Source organism: Protopterus annectens, chromosome 5.part0 (assembly GCF_019279795.1).
Source record: "Protopterus annectens isolate FY-2018-M chromosome 5.part0, PAN1.0, whole genome shotgun sequence".
NCBI lineage: Eukaryota > Metazoa > Chordata > Ceratodontiformes > Protopteridae > Protopterus > Protopterus annectens.
In genome coordinates this window covers 1,523,692,732-1,523,710,727 of record NC_056735.1, presented here as the reverse complement: position 1 = coordinate 1,523,710,727, position 17,996 = coordinate 1,523,692,732, and the positions used below count along the sequence as shown (strand labels likewise).

Sequence of the window (17,996 nt, the reverse complement as noted above, 5' to 3'; positions counted from 1 at the left end):
TTTTGAGTATCCATATTCCTGTCTCTAAAATGAATGACTAAACCTTCTTGAAAAGCTACCATTTCCTTCATCACCTTTCAAATGCATGTTGCTTTGTACCTGTATATATAAACACTAACAACTCTAAACAAGTTTGTACCTAAATAGCTCTTCATCCAGCATAACTTTCATAAATTCCTCTTTATAATATCAAAAATAATCATAGGGCAATGCTTACAAATCAATAGCAGCATCCATATAACTCTAGTATCCCTTATAATTGAGGTTGCATACTAATGAATATCCCATTACCAAAGCATCACGTTCATTTCATCTAAACTACCCTGGTTCTATCAAAATTAAATACTTTATTGTTTAATGTTACTGATTTTTTTTTTTTAATTCTTAACTGTTTCAAGTTCAATCTTCTCTTTTATGATGTCATTACTTAAACCAATACTTTAGTTCCTTTTTAAATATTGCTTATCTACCATGTATATAGGAGATGATCACTTTCAATTCATGTTAGAAATTAAGTAAAGCAGCCCAAAATTGTATCCTGCAATATAATACAGTTTATCAAAGACTATCCTCCTCAAATTATTGAAATCAAACCTGGATTTTCTGTCTGTTCTCGATTTGTTATTTTCAAGTTATAATTTTCAGTAGTTATCACCAGACTCCCGCCATATATATGTTAAAGTTATTATCAGCTGACAACTTATCATCTTTCTTCCTTAGAAAATCTATACATTTTTTTAGATCAACTCATCTAAGCTTAGAAATTGTCAGTTTATAATTTGTTCCAATTTATCCTTCACTGAGTAACCACCTCCTCCTTTTCTTTCCACATATTAATTTACCTTATTCAACTCTTACATGTATAACATATAAACTATTGCAGTATTACAATGTTTTATTTATTCAATGTTTACTAACTGATGACTATTTATTTTTCAACGGAGACATATTAAAACTAAGAAACAAAATTTCCAGCTAATTATTTGCAAACATTTTAAACTGTAAAATAATAAATTATGCAATATCCTTGGTCTGAAAAAATAAACAGTAACAGCTTGGATATATACATGTTACACAGTTATAGAGGCAGATTCATGCCTGTCAAATTATCTATTTACAAATGTAAGGACATTTTTGAATCTCCTGCTAGCTGTTTAATAATAGCAGTTTCTTCAGACACTCCAGCCTTGATTGGAAGTACATTATTAAACCATTAAATAATATTACTTAATATAAAGCAATAATACACTACTTTTTCAGATAGTTATTTCTCTTTGCGCACAACATTATGTGTATTTCTCAAATTCCTACAGCAAGCATAGCCATTTATCTCAAATCAAGAACACGTCGGTCCTGAATTCCTAAGTGATGACAAGGGTTCCCAAATTAATTCATGATAGGCACAATCAAACAATTTTAAATAAACTAAAGTAAAATTATCTTACCTTCCTTAATGCATGTATAAAATGTCTTTATTATTTCTTTTTGTATTTCTGAGCAACAATCAAAAGTTAAACTGCAGCTCTTGCTGTCAACAAATTTAAGCTTTGCTCACTACATAATTTTTAAGCATCCCTAGTCTAATAAATGTTATTTCTTTTTTCTAAGCTATTTTTGCCTCATAAATACTAACTGTCAAGCCTCCATGCAATGGGATTGTTCCATCTGTTGCCTATGCACTGGCACCTTCCCTCCAGTGCCAGTGTAAATGCTATCCATAAGAGGCAACACTCAGGAAGCTATAAGGGAGATGCTAGCATTCACCAGCTTTTTATGCAATGGCATATCTTCACCACTGGATGGCAGGATGTGCACTCCACATCACTGTGGAGGCCCACTGTGGTTTCTCCATTGGTGTGCATGCTCCTACACTTCCATCTTGAATGCTACTACCAGATAGTTGCTTGATAAGTCAAATACATGCCACCTGCATGTGTATTTTTATCCCAGATTCTCCTTTAAAGGACTTATAACACACAGCCTGTTCTGCCCCACCCTCCTCCACAGGATAGGCATACCCATTGTCCCTGCTTGCTTTGTTATTCATAGGAGCCATTAAATTCCAGGTCAACTGGTCAATAGTCCAGGTTGTATCTCTCTATGACAATGGAGCTGCCTCTGATAGATTGCCTTTGTACTCATTATCCCAGCAATTCATTAAATGCTCTAGCATAAGCCATGCAGCTTACACTGGAAGGGTCCTTTCAGTGCAATGTGCTCAAATGTGATTCTGGAACATGTTAGACATGATGAAGTTTGAACTCATTATCAGCTAATTTGTATGTTTCATGAATTCCAGGTGCTACTGTGGTGTGTAGAACATGGCTGATCTATACGTCACTATAGTACCTTGCTGCTTGTGTATGCAGTGGAATCCCCCTTCAGTCACTCTTTCATATACACACACAAGTTCAAGTACATGTACTTTCACACACACACACACACACACACACACACACACACACACACACACACACACACACACACACACACACACTTCAGTCCCTGTTGTTGTCCCTACCCTGATTCCCCCCAATGCCTCTAATACTTTAGGCACATCTGACTTAGACCATGGTGGTCTAGCATATCCCCACATTCCAATTCTGTTATGATTTTGGTGCCATCGGGGCACTGTTAAGAGTCAGCCCTAGTGATTTTATGGGTCTATATTATATTATCCCACGCTTACAAAAGCGAACGATAAATAATCAACCCCATGTAAGTGAAAGCTTACAATGTTAAAACCTCAGAACAGCAATTTTTTTCCAAGGGAAAAATCGCTGTTCCAAAATGAAAAAAAAAATAAATAAAACATTACATAATGTGGGGGGCTTCGCCCCCACACCCCCACTACTTAAATATACCAACTCCGAGATCACATTACAGTGCCAAAAATGGCAAAGTAATGAAAGTGGCCAAGTGAATTCTTCCCAGGGAAAGAATTCGCTGAAAAGCCGCTGCATTGTTTTGCCTTTTCACTCTTCTCGGTTTGATCAAGACACATTTGACAAACTACGTCTGTGATCTCGTAATAGGGAACCGATTTTATGATCCCCACTGTACTATCATTGGTGCCATTATGGCATTTAGGACTCTAAGTGCTGGTGTCCGGTGGTTTACCCCCAAATCCCCATCATGATGTATGGGCCTTAGGGCACTTTATGGGGTAATCCATGGTGGTCTGGTGACTGAACCCAACCCTGGCACCATAGTAACATTGGTGCCATTGCAGTACTTTAGGAACGCATCCCTGCTATCCAGTGATTCACTCATCCCCCATGGCAATGTATTTCCTGGTGGTTTATTGGCTCCACTCCAATTCCTGTATGCAGTTGGTGCTATTACAGCACTTAAAAGTTGTATCTGATGTTCCCCATCCCTGTCATGCTGGTGTATGTCTTAGGGTGTTATTCCCTGGTGTCCAGTGTATACCAAATTCATGAAGTAAAATTGGTGCTGATACAGTAGAGTGTATCCCCCAGCCCCCCATCCCAGTCATAATGATGGTGTTTGTATGGCATTATTCTCCCTAGTGTCTGGTGTTTACCCCTCTCCTGATCCCCATTTTGATGATTGTGCCACTAGGGCACTTTTATAGTAAGCCCTGGTGCCTAGTGGTTTCCCCACAAAGTTCGCATTCATGGTTGCACAGGGCCTTTTGGCTGTGTTTGCCACCATGATGTGTTGGAAATGATTGTGCTGACCTACACTGTAATTGCTTTCTTGAACTGCTCAGATGTACAGATGGCTCCCTGGAGGTGGTTCTGGGGAAAGAGCACATGACTAATTAGCATATGTGTCTCCCCTGGGCTGGCTCATTAGCATTCTACAAGGCTGCAGGGTCAGCATTTCTTGGTGTTTCATATCTTTTGTGTTTGAGGACCATACAGCACTATGTAAGGGTGCTTCATGAATATAAAATACCACCACGATGTGTACACAGCTGTGTACATGAAGCAGTGGGTTTATGAATCTGGCCATTTACCTTATATTTGTAAATTCACCCCTCTTATTTATAGAATATAGTATTTAAAATAACTCACAAGAGACAACACCATTTTTTAAACTAGCTTAAGGTGAGAATAGAGAGTTGCTCACACCTATTTCCTGGCAAATAATACAAGCTATATAATAAAATGAATACTTTAGAAATACGTATTCTGACATATAGGAAAAAATAATCTATCAATAAACTCTTAGAACTAGGAAGGAAATTATATCAATCAAAAGCTTTGGGGACTATACGACTGCATGTTTCCATTAGGCCTTGAACCCAGCCCTACCGATAATTGTTTTCATTGTGCTATCATTACAGTTTTGAAGTATCTGAGAACTGTCCGATGTCCTTAAACTTCTGCTTTTCCTTAATACAAATGGACTCGCATATACAGACAGACCAATAAAAAACAGAGAAACATAGCTACACTTTTATAAGTTTCCTGAAAATCCTTTTTTGTCATGATCCAGACTCTCTATAGAAGAAATATTGATTGCAGGAACACCTTTCACTTAACTTATATATAAATAAGCATTTGTGTACATCATTTATCTATTTGAAGTCTGCATTTTTGCCTGAACAGAGCAATATGCATCATCACTTGCAACAGCAAATATAATGTCCAGCATCTATTTTAAAGCAGCTTTCAGTTAACCTGTTTCACCATACTATAATACAGTTTCTCATTAAACTTCACACAATGTCAAAAAATATGAAAATGCCAAGGATATGTGAACCATTTTTTAACTTATTCAAAGCAGTTTTTCTCTCTTTTAACACTTTTTTGTAAGTCTGCTTTTTCAGCGGTCTTAGATATCACTGTTATTATCTTATTGTTGTCATCCTTAGCTATTAGCAAATCAATTATAAATTGCAAAAACAGCCTCTTTCATTTTTCACACTCATTTTGTTTTTCATTTTATGTCTATTTCATAGTATTAATCATTTTACTTGTGCAGTCTCTCAGAATCTTTTCTTATGTATTACTTTATGTCCATTCCATATTTTTTATTCATTTTACTGCAAAGTCACTTGTAACCTTTTCAGCCAGCTCAGACTTTATAATGATAGTATAAAGATCATTTCCAGTTCCCAGTGGACTCCGCAGATAATTCCAATGAGTATATCAATTGTTGAGCCCCAAATTTTAAACATTACTACCCTTATTAATTTTTCATATAGAATAACAACTTGTATTGTTCTTTCTTTAGTAGCCCATATTCCAGATATAGTTCTACTGGACTGTTTCTTTTCTGAAGCTGCTACTGTAGTTTGCAATAACTATCTTCATCTATCTCTTTCCTGGTGTTATGCTATAGCATGTTCATGTATTTCTTATTTAAAGTCTTCCTCTCATGGTAATACACTGCTCCATTTATCAGTTCTCTCAACACACTCTTCAATATGCAATGGTGAGGAAACCTTTTCAGAAGTTGTCGTGAAACATCAGTTCATTATTTTCATCAATAATTTTATTAAATGACTTAGTGGCATTGCTCTGCATATCATGTTCCTCAGTAAAAGTCACCAAGATGTCATAAAGAAAACCCCAACTACTAAACTGTGTAGTTTGTATTCCATTCTTTTCCTTGTGTTTTCCATATTCAGCACTACTTTCTGATGAGAACAGCTCTGCCTTCACTGCTCCCTCCATCTTGTAACCCTACTATTCCATGCTGGAAGGCAAGTTCACTCTCCAGTGTCCTCTGCTAAAAATAGTAGGAGAATTCCCACAGTGCTTTGGCAAAATTGTTCCTTGTCGCAATGAATACAATCACAGATCTCACTAAAAGTAAATAATCTTTCTAGGAGGACTAATCCAGTAAACAAATCATCAACACATATGTAAAGAATGAATGAATAAGCTAATTAATTAATTGATTAATTAAATAATTAATTAAGCAATTCATTTATTCATTATGACACTTTAAAAATTAAAGAACTACATAATTACTGTAAGATATCTGCATGCAATGTCTTTACTTCTAATCGCTAGCTTGGGATTCAAGCCATGGATGAAAAGAGCTCTTGAACTAGCTCACGTACATGGCAAACAAGCAAACAAACAAATAAATACAAACACATATATGCTTGGTGAATTCTGTAGGAATTTTCTCCATATTACAATTACACGACTCATTCCTTTGAGTCCTAAAATTTTGAAACATAAAGTATTATTCAGAAAAAAAAAATCTAAAACTTGCCATTATACTGTTAGACTATTGCTTTAACCCTCTGCATCTTCAGCAAGATAGATTGTACGTTTTACACCTCTGTCTAATTATGAACTCATTCTCGCTTGAAGTAGGGAGAATATTCCAAGGTGTAACCTAAGACTGAACATCTGTTCTTAGACTATATATATATATATATATATATATATGTATATATATATATATATATATATACTCACACACACACACACACACACACACACACACACACACACACACACACACACACACACACACACACACGCACACACATACACACACACATAAAATACAGTATAATGTATATACATGTAAATATATAGAATGATAGATATGGGTGCCATAGCTTTTGTCACAAGTTTCTGTCATCACAGACAGATTTTTTTTATAATATTTTTTGGTGTTCAAGTTTATAGAATTATGGCACAGCTGAGTTGTGGCATGTCGGCAGTAGAATTATTCTTAGTTACTTCACATTCTTCACTGTTGTGTGACTACTGGCTACATATAAGTTATAGAGGGATTAGGGCAGAGCCTTAATGGGGGTTTAAGCCCCATGTAAAACATACTGTTATAGGTATGTATAGTAGGTGTACATGTTTTAGGCAGGGATAGTTTGGTTTTATTTCTAGAGTTGGATTTTGAGTTAGGTTTTACATTGTTTAGATAGTGTAGAGGAATCCATGCAGTATGTTTAAGTAGTGGTGTCATTTGCTGTTGTTGGAGGTTAGGTTTTATGTTATTTGGGGAGTTTATAGGAATGCATACAGTATATTTATGTTTATTAGGTAGTGGTGGTGTCATTTGTTGTTGTTGTTGCTGTAGAGGGATTGGATTAGTTTTTGTGTTCTTTAGGTAGTGTGTAGGAATGCATGCAGTATGTTTATGTTTGTTAAGTAGTGGTGTAATTTCTTGTTTTTTTACAAGAGCTGGGTTTAGCTTTATCGCATTTTGGTAGTGCATTGGAATGCATACAGTATGTTTATGTTTGTTAGGAAGTAGTGGTCTCATTTGTTGTTATTGTAGAGGGATTTGATTAGGTTTTATGCTGTTTAGGTAGTGTACAGGAATGCATACACTATATTTATGCATGTTAGGTAAGGTGGTGGTGTTATTTATTGTAGCAGAGGCAGTGGGCTAGACTTTGTGTTGTTTAGGTGGTATGTAGGAATGTATACAGTATGTTTATGTTTGTTAGGTAGTGGTGTCATTTGATTGTCATTGTTGTGGAGGAAGAGGGTTAAGTTTTGTGTTATTTAGGTAGTGTATAAAAATGCATACAATATGTTTATATTTGTTAAGTAGTGGTATCCTTTGTTGTTGTTGTTGTTGTTGTTGTTGTGGTTAGTTTCTGTGTTATTTAGATAGTGTATAGGAATGCATACAGTATGTTTATATTTGTTAGGTAGTGGTGGTGTCATTTGATTCGTACAGATTCATATGTTCATAGGTGTTTACTAGGTTAATGATCACAAGGGCCTTTTTAAGCCTAGCCATGCATCCCAAATCTCTGACAAATTCTTATACCCTTGAAAGTGTAAGCATGTGCCTGGGAGATGAAGCATTTACAGGTTACCTGTTTGCATTAGAGACACAGGTGCCAAACCAGGCATGAATTTCTGGTTTTCCATCTAATTATCCAGGTTGCAATTGAATTGGGCTAAGGAGGAACTCTGCTTCAGATGGATGGGGAGCCTGTTCCATAGATGGGCTAGTCTCTGGGATACATACCTCTCCCTCCTGTAGGTCCTATTTATATCACAGGCAAGGTTTAAGTCTTTAGACAAAGGAGTTTTGGTACTGTTTGCTTTGTGGATATGCAGGATGTCCGTCAGAGTGGGGTCTGACAATGCCCTGTATGCCAGGCATAGATCTCCTCTCAAAAGCCTATAGGAGACAAATTACAATGACAGGGCCTTGATGCTGTCTGCTTAGGACATATTATTTATGCCCTCTATTCTTTTAGTAAGGAACCTCTGTGGACGTTCCAATTGTTGGATATGCCTGGTCAAGTACATACCAAAAGGGGCACTGTACTCAATGATAGGTCTGATGAATTCCGACTACAGTGGAACAATGATTTCCTTGGACTCAGATGCCATACCTTTGTTTATAAGCTGCGCAACATAGAATGAGTTGCTCACCACTGTAGACAAGGGATGATCAAAGGCTAGATTACTATCTGTGTGTGTCCCTAAGTCTCTGACTACTGGGTCACTTTTAAGGGGTGTGTTGTCAATATAATAGTTACCAGGGATGGATAACATCCCAAAGGATACCATTATGAATTTCTTCTCATTTAGTTGTAGGGTATTGGCATTGTAGGGGGAATGTGTCAAGTTTTAGCCAGTATCACAAATGTAACTGCATTAGTTGTATTTGTGATCCATGTATTAGCAAGTACTTGATTTGTGAAGAAAGTGCTCATAGATGAAATTGTCCAACATATTGTGTCTCAAACAACTTTACAACCTTTTGTAATAATGCAAAGCTGTAGACATATATAACTACATATAATTATGTGTATGTGTATGTATGCACAAGTACGTGTACATATTTATGTATGTACATCTATATCTATAGAGAGAGAGGGGGACAGAAATATCCACATGCAGGGACCCACTCTCCTGGTCTCACTATCTACAAGATAATTTAAGCTACAGGGGGACTGACCCCTTCATTGCCATACAACATTCTTTTTGCAAAGGTTCTTTTTGATCTGATCATAGCTAAGAGAAAGACATATAATCTTCTCTGGAGTAGAAAAATACAGATGAAAGAAGTTGCACTAATTACATTTTGAGTTTTAGCATACTGGTCAGTAAGTTGTTTAACAGAATTGGAAGGCTGTTATTCTTAAAACCCCCAATACATCATACCATTTGATGGAAGGGTATCACAGCACTGAAGTTTTAAAAATATCCACTGAATTGTACTATTTAACCAATATTTCCTGCTGTAGCAAAATAGTTGGGTCTCCAAGATTCATGGAATTTTGCATTTATGGAAATTATTCTTATGGAAGTTAATATGCAACTGTGACAAATAAAAGCATTGGAATATTCCCATAAATTATAATAAAACAGCAACACATAATCTCAAAATGGAGCATTGTCTGAAATGTATATTTAAAAACTCTGACAATGTAGCTATGACTGCATCATAGAAATTGAAAACTGTGTTCTGCTATCCTGAACACCCCTAAGAATCTAAAACTACTATTCATATATGATAATACATTTGTGTTATCCCTTCTTTAATCTATTTAAATTTCAGTTTTTTAAACCTATTTCTTAAACAAATAAGCTGATCTGAAAACACTGCTTTTCTCAAATAGAAGTATAAATAATGTACTTAGAACATCGTATGTTCAAAAATATCTAGTCTCAGTTTTACAGCTCTAAAAATAATTCGATTGTACAAAAACAACTCTTAATAACACGCCTTGCAGTTTAGTGACATGGTGTAGCACATTTCTTCTATATGTGTAGTCTCAGTAGGACAGTTGCTTCACTCTCGCATGTTGTATAAGTTGTGCTCTTGTTCATTGAAAAGTTGTTTTTTTAATATCAGTTTGCACAGGACAGAAATGTTTCCATTCCTCTGTTGTTCTACAGATAGAGGCAAGGATCCAGTCAGTCCTTCCTGTTTTACTGCATTTCATTTCTGCCTTTGTTCCACTGGGAGTGATGATGTCCAAACTTCTCCTCCCTTGTGTCCTTCTAGACAACCTCAAGAAAAGCAAGATGCTGGATTTTAACAAGCATTCCTTTCCACAAAAAATCCTTTTAAAATCACAGTTTAACAAATTCCTCTTCTAAGATAGCTGTTTCCTTTTCTCCTCTCCTGCCCTGAGCCCCTGAGTCTTGGATGTAAGCATATGAGTATTACTGACTTGTGATCCACAATTACAATTTGAATATATATATATATATATATATATATATATATATATATATATATATATATATAAGTTTATTATTAACTTAAATTAATATGAACAATTCTCATGCATCACCATTGCTTGATAATGAAGCCTAAATAATTTTATTTTAAATTTTACCCCCCCCCCCCCTTACAGGTGACTGTCGGCTGCTTCCACGAGCCTCACTTAATTTATTGGATGTATCAGACCCAAAAAGCTTCCCCAGAGCATTCTCAGACTCATATTCAGGGCTGGTGAAGAGAACAAAACACTGTGGCGTAGTGTCATATTGCTAACTTGAGGATTTTTTTTTATGCCTTAAGTGCTACTATCTCCTTTATGCAACAGTGTAGTCTAAAAGATGAATGTGTAATGGTCATGCAGTTCCCCTATCCACTGTGACTCATCTAATGCCCTTCCTGCTCTAGAAGAACACACTTCTGCATGTCCCCGACCTACACCAGGGATGAACAGCAAGGTTCACCTTAGTACCCCTCACACTGGATAGGGCCTCCTAACCTCCTTCACCTTTGGCTTCAGATGCCCAAACCACCATCAGGCCTTTATCCCTTTACACCATGGCAGATGGTACAGAAGTTCAATAATAACAATAAAGTGTTTAGAGCTTATGAAGCTTTGTAGTTAGTCATTTCAATAAACCGTGCAACAGAAGGTTTTGTCATACAGACACATGTTCCGAATAGTTCAGTTACAGGTTCTGAATATCTTACTGCTACTATGATAATGGTTGTATAGCTATGCAGATCATTTGCTTCCTCCATTTTAACATGCAGATAGAATTTCAAAAAGAATAATAAAACAATAAGAAACCCATACACTTACAAGTGTTACACCTTCATCATTCTTCTCATTTACATTTCCTCCTGCTGAGACAAGTTGCTTGACATCCGATAACATCATCAGAGGTCTCTGAGTCTTCATTTGTCGTAAAGAATTTACATCCACACCTATATATAAGAAGCAATTCCCAGTGAACACAAGTATTTTTTATTAACTTTAACAGCATTATTTATCAATGAGTAACACATTAAAAATTGCTTAGTAATATAAATTATGAGATATAAAGAAAAACAAAAGATTATTTATTTTAAAAAGCTCGCCCGGTATTCTTAGTGCATTAAACAGTAACACACATTTTTTGTCAGCACTTGCAAACCAAACTATCTGTTTATTTACCTTTTATTTGGGACTGGTATCTACATACTTAGGTTACAAATACTGTAATATAAATAACAATCTGTCACAAAACTCAAATAAAACAAACAATTAAACTTTTTTTTTTTTTTGCTGGGTGCCATCTATCACTGTTCTTACATGCACCTTTACTTAAATATCCTCAATGCCCTGTTGCACATCTGTGAATAAATGTCAAACACTGCAAAGAAAGAGACAATCTTCCCAAAAGTTGTACCATTTCGTTGTGCATCAAATGAAACGTGCACTACATATGTATATATGTATAATTTATTGAAATTAAAATAATAATAATAATCTTCACCACTGTCTCAACTGAGACCTCATAAAATCCACCCATCACCTTTTCTAATGCAAACATCTATCCTCACAAAACGGAAATAACTTAAAATCATCAAAATTTTATGATAATGAACCTCAATGATCTAATAATAGTGTGATCAATAAAACATCACCCAGTAGTAAGGCACGATCCTATCAGTATGTGTCTGCCTTTCATGAGTAAGCAACTGCAAAGGAACCCATCAGCACAAAATGAGCAGGGACATAATATTTATAGTATATTTTAAGTCTAAAGTGCTTTTGTTTCTATTTTCAAGTACATCTAGAAGACTAATGTCAATCAATTTGCAATCTTAGTCATATGACTAGCTGTTGAAATGTAAAGAGACACCAGTTCTTATCAGGGCAACTGAATCTGATGTACTAACTCTTAATAAGAGAAACCCTGAAAGATAAAGTGAATGAAAAACACATGCACATATTCTTTTATTTCCTCCATATAAATCAAAAATAAATAAATAATCATGTATAAACATGTATAAATAAACATATACTTTCTGAGAAATAAAGCATCCCTTTTTTCTAAAGTTTGCGTCAATTAAATGAGAAATTATTAAAATACTGCAGTTTTTCTTTCAAAGCAATTAATGGAATAATACAACTATTTTCTATTCCCATAATAACCTAAAAGTTCTTAGTATTTTAGTATTTATCACATATACCTTAAGATTCAGAATTATGGCATCCATGATTGTCCTGAGATATCTGTTATTTATCTGTTGTGTGTTATGCAACTGTAACATTTTTAATGGTTAACAAAAGGCAAAAGTTTTTTGTATGGAAATCTGCTTGCGGCCAGAGCAAGTGCTCAGTGAAGAAACATAATCCCATCACTGATTGTGACATATCACAAGCATGTCAGGCATTAACAGCACATGAACAACTTGATGCTCATTCCTGCATGCACAAAAGTAGCAAGCTGGGGAAACTAGATGTCGGAGCCAAAATGGCCGCCGCTTCATTTCAATCTATCTTTTGACCAGAAGAAAGGATGGAACTAAAAGTACAGGACAGCATGGGGAAGGGGAAAGCAAACAGAGGTAAGTACCTACTGGAAATGTTTAAGTAATAACACACGGGTGGAGGGAAAGGTGGAGTAATTTGTTGGAAGGGGCTGTTTCCCATTTTATATGTATGTGAGATACAATTCTCAAATTGTGAGATCAACAAAGTGTAATAAAGTAGTTCAGTATATTAATAGCTAATTGGTGACTAACAGGGACAAAGTAAAATAATCAGCATTAAGTAAAAACAGGTAAGGAATAAGCAGGGTCAGTACTGATTGCAAACAGGAAGAGCTGACATACTGAGGGAGGGGGAGTACAATGGTGATGGAGTCATCAGACAAGAAGAGGGCAGACAATGGTATCTGGGAGAGATGGGCAACAAACAAGTGTGGGCATAGACACAAATGAGGGGATTACTGAAATTAGGGATAGGATGGGCTGAGGAGTTGACATCTTTACCCATCTGCAACCTTGTGGGACACTAAATGCCACTCTGGGTATGCTCACAACTGGGCTCTGGCGCATATGGGGAAGCCAGTTCAAAGCAGGGATGTGACTCAATGAACAGCTGGGAAGGGTCTCTAGATGGCTGATACAGCCATCTAGCCACTGAACAACTGATTCGCCCACTGTGTCTGCCAGCTAACATTGCATACCAAAGTTTTCATCCCCAATGCCACTGTCACCAACAGGAACAGCATCTTCTACCTCCAGAGTAGGGCGAGATGGTCTGTTCCTATAACTGATGCCCAAGCTGGGGAGGGGGCCTGTCAGGTTGAATTGCAGTTTGGATAGATGGTGGTGCCACATGACAAGCAGTCCTTGGTGAATGACAGCTGCAGGTCTAGATGCTGCTGCTGCTGCAAATGGAGAAAAACAACACAAAAAAATGTGTAACAGAAAGGTTAGTCACAAAGAGGGTGGGAGAAAGAAAGGCACACATACAATGAAAATATTCATCAAATATGCATTATTCTCTCATATCCTGATGGTTACTGTATATGAAACAATTACAAACATCCTCCCCACATATGGAATGATATCTCAGTTCATAATCCAGGATAGAAACCAAACCCACATAAATCAGTGCATGCAACCTAAAAGGGACTGCCCTAAGCTGTTGAGATAATTTGACTTTATCACTGCACCCTGCAGTCAAACAGCCACTTAGTCAAACACCTGTACGGCTACTTTCGAACTACAACAAATGTAGCTGAATTGGAAGTAAAGGACAAATGCTACAGCTGCAAACTATAGCTATAAGGTTAGTACATGCATAGCCTAGAGTATGGATACCTGTGAAGAGGTGTGAGTATACTCTGTTATAACGAGCAGGTATACTCACCCTGGCACCTGGTAAGATGCTCAATCTTCCCACTGTACAGCAGTGTAATATCTATGATGGCTTCAGGGGAGGAACGGAAATATGAAAGTTCTGTATACTACATGGTCACAGTTTTCACATCTAATTAAGAACAATTACTTCCAATACTCAGCTCTGGTGATCAAGTGTAACCACAGGCTCCCACTGGCCAAAAGAGGTTGGGATGCCATCACTTTACTATAATATTGACACCATTGCTCAGCCATGCACATGATTCCACTAGCAGCAATCACTTGTTACAGAATTCCATGTCATGGTTTTGTACTCTGGGTCTTCATACCCCTCCTATAATAAACACTGATGGAGGTCTCAGTGGAGTAAATGGAGAAAATTTTGATTTACTCTGTGCACCATCAAGGAGCCCTGCAAGCTGTAGTTGTATTACCTTCACCAGACATGCCTGATGGCTGATTAATAGCAAAGAAATACATGTGGTATCTCATGGCTATGCTCATGATCCAACTCATGACCTGCCAAGTAGCGCAATGTCATTCTGTTGCTTGGTCTGAAGGTGGTTCATCATACAAGATACCATAGAGGAATACTGATATAGTGAACTGTGAGGTGTGAACAATGACAGCAGTAACCTTATAATGTGGCTGGACTTATGAGCCATTAATTCAGTATGCACTAGAGTGACATTTCAAATAGGTAAGACCTGGAATTAAGTTCACTTCCCATACTATTGACTGTGCATGTGCGATGCTGCTCTCAGGTACTTAGGTGTGAGCATGATGGTATACAGAATTGTACGGAATTGTATCCAAGTGTGCTCAATATGCATACTGAGCAATTAAGAGACATTAAGGATTTAAGCCCTCACTTCTTTAACCACCATGTCTAAGGGATCAACTCAGTGTGACATAAACACAAGAAGATTGCAGAGAACCTCATCACACTTTAAAAGTGATTGTAGAGCTTCAAGTAGGTAAGATGTTACAGGTGTTGTCAATACGGACTTGGAAGAGGCACTGGAGTATATCTTGCATAAGGTAAGTTCATTTATTTCCTCAAACGTACCTGCAAATGTAGATTCTAAAATGCCCATGTTGTGAAATACATGCTATGTTACCTTTGACAGTATCTGTAGGATTTTGCATACGGAGAGAAGTTCATAGGTTCAAAGGTGAATACTAGGCTAATGACAAATAGGGCCCTTATAAGCTTAGCTGTGCAATCCAAGTCCATCTATCCATCCTCAACCCCTTTTCCCATTTTGCACATGGGGTTGGGGTGTCACTACAACAGTGACATACATCTCGAGCCAAGGTTTACACCGCCAGGTGGCCAGCCCTGTTGCCATGTACAACCCAAATAAAACCCACAAATTTGTTTTTTATTGGTAGTGATTTATTGACTTCCTCTGTCCATCAGAAACATAGGAGGCAAATCAGGGGTAAATTTCCAGTTATCCATCTGTTGGTCCAAGTTGTGCTGAAATAGAGATAGGGAGGAACTTTGTTTCATCTGGACGTGGAGCCAGTTTCAGAGAAGTGGAATTTTCTAAGCAACATATCTGTCTCTCCAATATGTCCTATTTATGGCACAGGCAAAATGTAGGTGTTTTAATCAAGTAGTTCTGATGCTGCTTGTTTTGCAGGTGTGTAAAAGGTTCATCAAAACTACAGTCCGGGGATGCCTTTATGCCAAGCAAAGATCACCCCTCAGAAGTCTGTATGACAAGAGTCAGGGCTTTGAGATCAATGCAGGGCATTGTGTTTACTACCTGTATTCTCTTTGTAAGGAACCATTGTGTACATTCCACTTATTGCATATGTCTGGTCATGTAGATACTAAAGGTGGCGTTATACTCTATGATGGGTCTGATGAGGGTTGAAACTGAATTGTCCACTAACAGGCTCATTGAATGTGGTGCCATTAACTATGAGTTCAGCACATTGCTGTGAACTGCTATTAAGGTTTCATAGCTGTAGAAGGCCTTATGGTTATCTTTCACCTGGGAGGCTATCTTAATCTCATAGTTGGCTTAGCTTGACCTAATTGAGCCTAATTACTTTGAAGAAACAGTTTCTACTTTTATGGGAATTACTCTTCCTGATTTTTGCCATAATGTTTTCCTTTTGTTGTATATCCTGTTTAATTTGGGATGCCACCAGGGTGGTTTGTTTCTAGGGCTAGTCCTGGGCTTACTTTTGGTAGGTACAACAGCTTCTATGCAGCCATTGACATGGTTGTACAGAGTTTCTGAGAGCAATTCAGCATAGGCTGCTGTGTTTTCTGTGTTTGGATGGGTACTGAATTTTGACAATCCTCACTTAATAAAAGGTCATTTGCCTTGGAATAGTTCCTAAATTTATTGGTTTAAATGGGATTATGAAGTTGGTTTTGATTTAGAAGAAGACAGCTTTGCCAGGGAGAATGAAACATTGGATGTGGTGTGGGGGGGGGGGGGTATGGCAGCATTCTACCATATTTGTAAGCACAAGGTCTAGTATGCTGAGCCTCTAGTGGGCGTATTCACTATTTGGTAAAAGGTGTTTGTATTTACGAAGTCCAGAAATCTCTGTGCTGGTAGATTTGAGGTTGTGTAGGATTCCCAGTTTATACACTGTGGTGGTGGTGCTGCGGTAGCGTTGTCACCTCACAGTAAGATGTTGTCCTGTTCGATTCCCTGTGGAGACATGCGTGAATGGGCGTACCTTCGTTCGAAGGTTGTGCGTCAGGGCAGGCAACTCGGCACGTAAAAGTCTACTGCCAATCATTAGCGGATCGGAGTTCCGCTGTGGTGACCCCTAACCAGGAAAAGCCGAAAGACACAACAACAACACCAACAACAACAGGGATAATTAAAGTCTCCCATGATTATGGTGTTAGGTTGGATGGTAAAGGTCTCCAGTACATCCAGTTATGCACTGTGAGCTTCCTGGGACATGGAGGATGACCAATAAGCTAGGGTATGATACAGGATTTTGTCTGCCGTGATCTGCATGTGGAGAAACTCCAGTACATCATCATGTTTGACCACCCTAGTGGTATGCTTGTTACTGATGTATATTGAGATATCTCTTCCTTTAGCCCTTGTCTGTGTAGCCTCTGGTCTAAAAGTGTAGAAGGCACTGAAACCTTGCACTGCAGGGGTACTATCAGCTGTTTTAAATTATGCTGCAGTAATTGCATAGATATCTATATTCTTGAATGTGAGGAGGACTTGGAGGGAGTGTACTTTATTTGTTTAGGTTCCAGGCATTGAGTAGTAATACCTTAAGGTTCGCATTGAGTAGTAATACCTTAAGGTTCAGTTGATTTGATTTTACTCTATCAGTAGGTTTGTCAGTTTGGTAATAGGGATGAGTAACATTTTAGCCAGTATTCCAAAGCCTAAAGGGGAGAGGTGCAGACCATCTCAGCAAAGCAATGTGGTCTGTTACCCATGTCCTCCCAAGCTAATGAATCCCCTTAGAATCACACCACAAAGACATCCACTTGTTTAAATCAAGCATTTTTTGCTCATAGCTCGGCATCATCTTCAGTAATGGTAACATGTTACTCATTGCTAGGCTCATACCAGCCTGAGACACATTGTCTAAAAGCTCCATGATGTCGCTCTTCATATAGTCCAGGGAGGTAAATCTCAGGTCATTTACACCTAAATTGACTATGATGGAATCATACCAGTACCTGTGGCGTAATTACTCAAATGCATCCATGATTTGGCAGACTCTGGCTCCAGACATGTAACTAACAGTTATCTTCTTCTCATTCGGCCTGGTTAGAGGGGTATCAAAATATCTTACCAACAGAGTCCATATGACAAAAGTCCTGGGAAGCTTGTTTGCTTGCCTTAGGGGCTTAGTGTTTGAGGTCCACTGACAATGACAGTATGTGTGGTGTTAGGTGGTGTTTTTTCTGAGTGCCTTTGAGCTTGTTAAGGCATAGCTTTGACAATAAGTGG

The 17,996-nt window shown here is 37.6% G+C and overlaps 1 protein-coding gene across 1 annotated transcript in view; it reads right to left on the bottom strand.

The window, feature by feature from the left end:
* MYO16 (myosin XVI) overlaps positions 1-17,996 on the bottom strand; it is a 2,679,924-nt gene that overhangs the window by 1,914,629 nt on the left and 747,299 nt on the right. Inside the window, exon 6 of the mRNA XM_044071347.1 lies at positions 10,979-11,103. Within this exon, the coding sequence (XP_043927282.1) occupies positions 10,979-11,103 (125 nt within the window). The remainder of the gene's footprint in view (positions 1-10,978; positions 11,104-17,996) is intronic.